Source organism: Bactrocera latifrons, unplaced genomic scaffold (genome assembly GCF_001853355.1).
Source record: "Bactrocera latifrons isolate USDA-ARS-PBARC rearing strain unplaced genomic scaffold, ASM185335v1 scaffold_63, whole genome shotgun sequence".
Lineage (NCBI taxonomy): Eukaryota > Metazoa > Arthropoda > Insecta > Diptera > Tephritidae > Bactrocera > Bactrocera latifrons.
The window spans coordinates 526,040-532,759 of record NW_017537301.1 but is presented as its reverse complement, the minus strand read 5'-3'; the positions used below and the strand labels follow the sequence as shown (position 1 = coordinate 532,759).

At 34.7% G+C, this 6,720-nt stretch overlaps 1 protein-coding gene across 2 annotated transcripts; it reads left to right on the top strand.

Moving 5' to 3' along the window:
- Nucleotides 1-894: 894 nt before the first annotated feature.
- LOC108975239 (solute carrier family 25 member 45) lies at nucleotides 895-6,714 on the top strand. Of its 2 annotated transcripts, XM_018943589.1 has the most exons (6): nucleotides 895-1,184; nucleotides 5,407-5,519; nucleotides 5,622-5,862; nucleotides 5,935-6,049; nucleotides 6,110-6,371; nucleotides 6,451-6,714. In XM_018943589.1, the coding sequence occupies exons 1-6, from the start codon at nucleotides 1,148-1,150 to the stop codon at nucleotides 6,583-6,585; spliced, it is 903 nt and encodes a 300-aa protein (XP_018799134.1). In that variant the 5' UTR covers nucleotides 895-1,147; the 3' UTR covers nucleotides 6,586-6,714. The 2 variants fall into 2 exon arrangements, with proteins under 2 accessions (XP_018799134.1, XP_018799135.1); XM_018943590.1 differs by lacking the exon at nucleotides 895-1,184 and having other exon boundaries at nucleotides 5,436-5,519; nucleotides 5,639-5,862.
- The last annotated feature ends 6 nt before the right edge of the window (nucleotides 6,715-6,720 follow it).

Genomic DNA, 6,720 nt, shown 5'->3' with positions numbered 1-6,720 from the left:
GAAATTTCCAACCGGATAAGTTTAAATTAGCTCAAAGTTCTTAATGATTTTTAAAACATTTTTTACACATTCGCTTCCATATAAATTATGTTTAAATTTGGTTGGTCTGTGCTGCGATTAGCTGGCTAAGAAATGTTTGCGGAAAATTTCCTCAAAATTAAATAATTTGATTTTAGAAAAGTACTAAGCAAGAAAGCGCCGGTAAGCATGCAAACTTAACGTTTTATTATAACATTTCGGTTATAATTAATTCACAATTGTTTAAATCGGAGTCCCAGAACCACCCGAAATATTAGTATTCCAAAATTAATATCATAACGGTGGGAATTATTAGGATTACACTAGTTTGCAGTCATTTTGAGACTTCTAATTTTACTGTAGTCAAGCCACCGCCACCATTTACTAAATAGTTAAAAATACCTGTATATGATGGAGAATTGAATTTTGAACTTAACTACGGCATCAGGACAACTCAAATACACCACAGACCTCTTAGCACAACAATCGCAGAATTTTTCCTTAAGATGTGAAAGCACAGAACGCTTCACGCTTCATCATGCATTTATCATCCGATTAAATTTCGTTGTACTGAAGGCCATCAACCTCCAATTTGAACGTTGGCGTGTTTGTATTTTGAAGATTTGTATTAAAATATGTGAAAATGTTGATTTTTTTGTCAGTCCGGGTCAATTTTGATCATATGGTTAAAATTGAGGCCCATATGTACATAAATTAGAATCGTGTACAAATATTCCTAAATTAGAACGAATTAATCACATATTGCTCGACGTAAGGAAGTGTTTTGTGACGGAAAGCAGTTAAGCTTGTAAAGCTTTTGAAAGTTTGAAAAATGCATTGTGCTTATTTCGCATTTGTATTTGACATGTTGCAACAATCACTCTTGTATACTTGGCAGTGCATCATTTATTCTCGTACTCTATAGGTTTGTACGCAACAATACCACCGGATATCGGGTCGAGCGAAATAAAAATATTAATTAATGGTAGAAAGTCAGTTTGTGTGCATATGTAATAGATGTGAAAGCGGAAAAGTGATAGCATTTATGGAATAGTTAAATTTTCTAAAAACAGGATTTTATGTGGTATACGCATATTTTATTTTGAAATTGCTCAACAGCGCACTTAGAATGAAATTGGACGATTTTGGCGCTGGTTGCGTCGGTGGTGAGTAAAAGCGTAAAATAATCGATGTTTAAATTTTACTTGTATTCAATAAATTGCGTACTAATTTATTTAATTTGTTGAATTGGCCCTATATTCATACAATTTTCGCTATTGATTAAATTGTGATGCAATGCAATACATGTGCCGTTACACAAATGTTCAAACAAACGTATGTGAGTAGGAGCGCAAATAATTAAATTGCAAACCTGCAATTACATTACATGCACAAATACACACACGCATATGCGCTCGCTTAAGTTAATGAAATTCAAAAGTTATCTAGCCTCCCGAAAACGATCCATCGCCGCTACACGTGTTCGGGCATCGTATTTTYAATACTCGCTTTTCATCCGCCTGCACACTTGTTCAAGTTCATGACTGGCGCCCCTGATCTTTTGGCATTTGAAATAGAAACCTACTTTCTCTGAGGCACTCTTCTAATTACGGTTCCTACACACACTGACATACATACATACAATCTACCCACGTACTTACATCTGTTGATTAACATGTGGCCGCATCGCATAAATAAATATTATTTTTTTGTTGTTTTTTGAACAGGTGCTAGAATTCGAAGTGCAATTTTCTTGTGCTCACTTGTAAATGAAATTATGAATTAAACAAGTGAGGACGGGATAAGTTCGGGTGCATTCGAACATTTTATACTTTTGCAACTTGCAGGAATCAAAGCCAGAAAAATTCTTTGAGGTGTAAATAAGTCAGACAGAGAATCGGAATCCAAACAACTTTATATATTATGTATGTCGGTCAGTATTGCATCAGTATTCGGCATAAGGTTTGTTAGAAAAACGAAAATCATTATAAGTAGTATGTGGGAGTTGGGGATAGTATCGACCATACAATCACCAATCTTATGGAGTAAAGTTATTCGGATCTTCTAAAATCCTGATAGTAGTTTTATGGGGGCGAGGTCAAGTTTTCGCCCAATTTTATCCACATTAGGCACAAATATACACTGTTATGAGTAAAAGACGCTCTTTTAATTTTAGTAAGATAACTAGCATATTTAGAATTTCTCTGAATTTCAATTGTATATCCCACACATTGACCGATATTTTCGGTCAACAACCACAATAGATACTGAGGTCTACAATTTCGGTATCTAAGGGCGTGAGCAGTTTTGGTTGGATTTGGCCAATTTTTGGACATAAGGTGGCATACTTTAAAGGAATTATTAGTGCAAAGTTTTAGTCTGTCAAATTAATTCTTGATTTGTGTACTGGAAAGTGAAAGAATTAAATGGAATTTAAAATTGTGCTTTATTAKAAGTAGGCGTGTTAAGAAAGCGTACTAAATTTGGTCTAAATCGGTCGGTCGGGTAAAGATACATATATTTGATTTCACCAAAAAGTGGGCGGTGCCACGCCCGTCCTCTAATTTTGACACCGGCTCCTAAAAGTCCATCTCATAACATATTGGAGGTAAAATTTAATGTCTCCGTCGTTTTTAGTTATTAAATTATTGCGCTTTTAGTAGTTTTTAATAATACCGATTTCATTAATTTTCACACTGCTGGTAGGAGTTCTCATAATAYTTGTGTTAAGMAAATTTGGTTGTTTTTGCTTTAGTGGTTTAGGACACGATTCCGGATTGCAACTCGTCTCGTCATCTTGATCATTARTATATATAACCCTATATCTATCTCGATTACTTTTACGCTACACAACAACAACAAAACTATTACATGCTGTGGTAACATGCTGCAGAAGTATAAATGTATACGTACTATGTTCATATGAATGTGTGCACAGATCACTTAGAAATTAATAGTTCGTGTTAAATAAGGATTCCCATCTGCATACTATGTATGTAAATGTGGCCGCTGTAGGTGGTCCCACTAACAACTAGAGTCTAAATTTGCATTTGCTGAATATTACAAATAGTGAATATCTACTGAAAGCCATCCGTTCAAAACCAGTCTATAGCATAATCAAAAATTTACAATGCGCCCTTTTACCAGTGATTGCAATAGCCAAATCCATATTTTAGAACGGCAMAGACATGCTTAAATTTTGGTTGAAATCTGGAGCAAGTATATGTGGAATATAAACCAGAGAGTATTGTTTGGCATTTCATCATGGAAAGACTTACGCCTGAACAACGTTTGCCAACCGTTCAACTTTATTACGAAAATTTACTTTCTATAAAGTGTGTTTCGCGCGCTTCAGTCAACTTATGGGCAAAATAATCGGCTTACTGAGCATACTATTTGCATCGAATTTTCGCATTTACGTCGAGCATACAAAATACAGCTTTTGCAAGAACTGAAACTTTCAACCTTCTCATGTGACATCGCTTCGCTCTATGGGTTCTTGAAAAGTTCCAAGGATATCCGACGTTTTCGAACCAAATTCTGTTCAGCGATAAGGCCCATTTCTGGCTCATTGTGTATGTGAGCAAGAAAAATTCCAGCCTTCGGGGTTACTTTGTAGGGGAAAAATAAAAATTAAACATAACGATTTTGGGAAGAAAGAAATATAAATTAGAAAATAATTATTAAATATTATTTATTGTACATTTCCACATTACTATTACGGTCCCTGGTTTCACCCTCTTATTCTGGATATTTGACGATGTCATTGTTTCAGAGTAGTCTATGGAAATTAATTTTGAAACGAATGCGAAATTTCCATTAAAAAATTCCTTGATTAAAAAAACAAAAAAACGTTAAACGTTACTCCAAATTTTTGGCAAGGAGCCTTAGAATAAGAGTCACCTAATGTTTTCAAGGTGCGCAGAAACCTAGTCATGACTTAAAAATAAAATTTTTATTACTAACAAGACGATATTTATCCTAACATTAAAAATGCAATTATCTTAAAAACAAGAGCACATAGGATATTTTCATGAATAAGATCGTTATCTGGATTTCGAAGCATCAAAATTTGCTAGATATCCAGGGCAACAAAAAAATTAACTTTGTAGAGCWGCGTAATTTGTATATTTAAATATTTAATAGTGTCTCCAAAGTTTCCTCCTGGATATTATAAACTTCACAGCAAATGTATTATACTCTGTTCAGAGTATAATCAGTACCGGTTTTAACACTATCAGCGCCCTGGACGAGATTTCTACGGCGCCYTCCAACTGCAATTCAAACCCATTCGAAAAAAGGGAAAACATTTAATGAAATAACCGTTTATTAAAATAAATAATTCTTTATTATTTATTATTTATTACAAGTTCCTCACACAACATACAACCATCTATGTCTGATTTAAAGTCTACAGTTAATTTTAATTGGAGATCACTACAGAGCTTGACAAGGTCGGGTTTTTCTGGAATCTGTTTAATATTGTACAAAAAAGACCAAGATTTCGAGTAGTCATTTAACTGTTCGAACCTTTCATTGACTGAWATTAATGTAGTGTCCAAAAGATGGTTGAAAAATTCAACCTYAAATTTTTTTCTGGAGAAGTTATAGGGTCATCGCGTGCAATTTCACTAGCTTGACGCTTAACACGTAGAATTCTTGTCGTAGCTCGAAATACAGGTTCAATTTCTAGTTCTTCGTCCAACTCCTTCCCTGTTAAAATAGCGCTTTAAAAGCCGTATTTCAGTAGTCTTCCAAGAAATTGCAGCATTTTTTCAACATTTCTGTACTCGATAGTAGAAACGGATAGTGACGAACATAGCATCGCAATGGAACATGGACCGTCTGGTTACTACTTCGCGTCTGTTTGTTTTAAAATAATTGTTTTGTATGTGCACCGATTTTATGAATGCGAATGAGCTGAGTTTGTTACKCTTCGCTAAAATAACGCTAGCTCTTTTTAACCAAAAAGTTAAAAGTAGATAGACAATCTATCTATGATTGGGGATTCCCCGTAAAATGAACTCCGATTGAACAGATTGAATAGTGCGTTCCATTCAAGTGTTGCTAATATAAAAAAATCCGCTTAATTTAGGGAATTTACGACTAAGCAGACCTYGAACTATGAGCATGAGCTGGGAGCGCATGCGGCGCCCCTTTTGACCGCCACCCTACCCTAACAGCGCTACTGCGTATAATACAGTCAAAATTCACGACATCTTTACAGAGACTTTGGGCTTAGTTTCTCTCATGTAACTTTAACGATTATATTTCATAAATAGTAGAGGCAACTCCTATACTATGTCTAATTAAAACAGTAGTAATATAARTAAAACAGAGTAATATAAATAAAACAGAGTAAATAGTATAAATATTTTAATTTGATAGGCGCATGTGGAGTTCTCATCGGTCATCCTTGGGACACTATTAAAACATGGCAACAAGCTTCGAATTTATCAGTACCAAAGGCTATATGTCAAATCTACAATCGTAACAATGGGGTAAGTTCTTGTGCTCACTTAAATGCACAGCAATTACTATCTGCAATCAAATATACATATGTACGAGTAGAAAAGCTTAATATTCAAATAAACTTTTTAAAGTTAAATGGCTTTTACAGAGGGATGCTATTTCCGTTCGTCACAACCGGCGCCATTAATTCAATACTCTTCGGTATCTATGGCAATCATTTGAGACAACTACGCCGGGTTTGCCACAGTGATTATCAGCGCGAACAGTTGGAGTATCAAAATATGTTCATTGCTGGATCCATTGCTGGCTTTGTGCAATCTTTTATAGCATGTCCTATTGAGTTGGTGAAAGTGAGACTTCAGACACATTGCTGTAAGTGCGAAATAGACTGAATGCTTCTAAAATAAAAATATTAATCTATATCTGTTAATGTTTTACACATAGATTATAATGAATATATTTTCGGACAAAGGCGAACACCATGGGGTGTTTTTAAAAAAGTTATAAAAGTTGACGGAGTTTCTGGACTGTACAGAGGCTTGTTACCTATGATGTGTCGGTAATAACTACATAATATTGTAATTATTATTTAAACACGCTAATGCTTCGATTTTTATAGCGATGTGTTTCCTTACGGTATTTATATGATGGTGTACCGTCAAACTGTTGACTTCCTAGAAACTACACCGCTAGTCCGTAAACGGCGAAGGTCAAATGAAGGTTCTAATGTTGACTTTCTGGTGACAACATTGGCGGGCGCTTGGGCTGGTATTCTTTCATGGGTGTGTGTGATTCCTTTTGATGTGGTGAAGACTATAATGCAAGCGGAGAGTAATAAACAATACCGGAACATCAGGCATTGTTTGGTGAAAAATTTTAAAGTAACCTTTTTTGAAACAAAATTTATGCACATTTTTATCAATCATTAATAACGGTACGTTTGTTTATATATGTATGTAGCTATATGGATGGCGTCGTCTATTCCGTGGCAGTTGGATGTTAGTGGTTCGTGCAATGCCTGTAAATGCAGCAACATTTTTAGGATACGAATATGCTTTGGAATGGTTTCACAAATTAAATGACTCATATATTTGAGATTGAAACTCAATTCTTCTAACACATTACACAAATACATGCATACATACATACATATGTACATATGGGAACGCACCAATTAATCCCTCAAATTATCAAAATTTGATACCGTTACTTTTAATTTTATTTGTTATT

Coding starts and splice junctions, on each gene's coding strand:
- LOC108975239 (XM_018943589.1), top strand. CDS start 1,148: ATGAAATTGGACGATTTTGGCGCTGGTTGCGTCGGTG. Junction 5,520..5,621: donor TCTACAATCGTAACAATGGG/GTAAGTTCTTGT, acceptor AACTTTTTAAAG/TTAAATGGCTTTTACAGAGG. Junction 6,372..6,450: donor GTTTGGTGAAAAATTTTAAA/GTAACCTTTTTT, acceptor ATATGTATGTAG/CTATATGGATGGCGTCGTCT.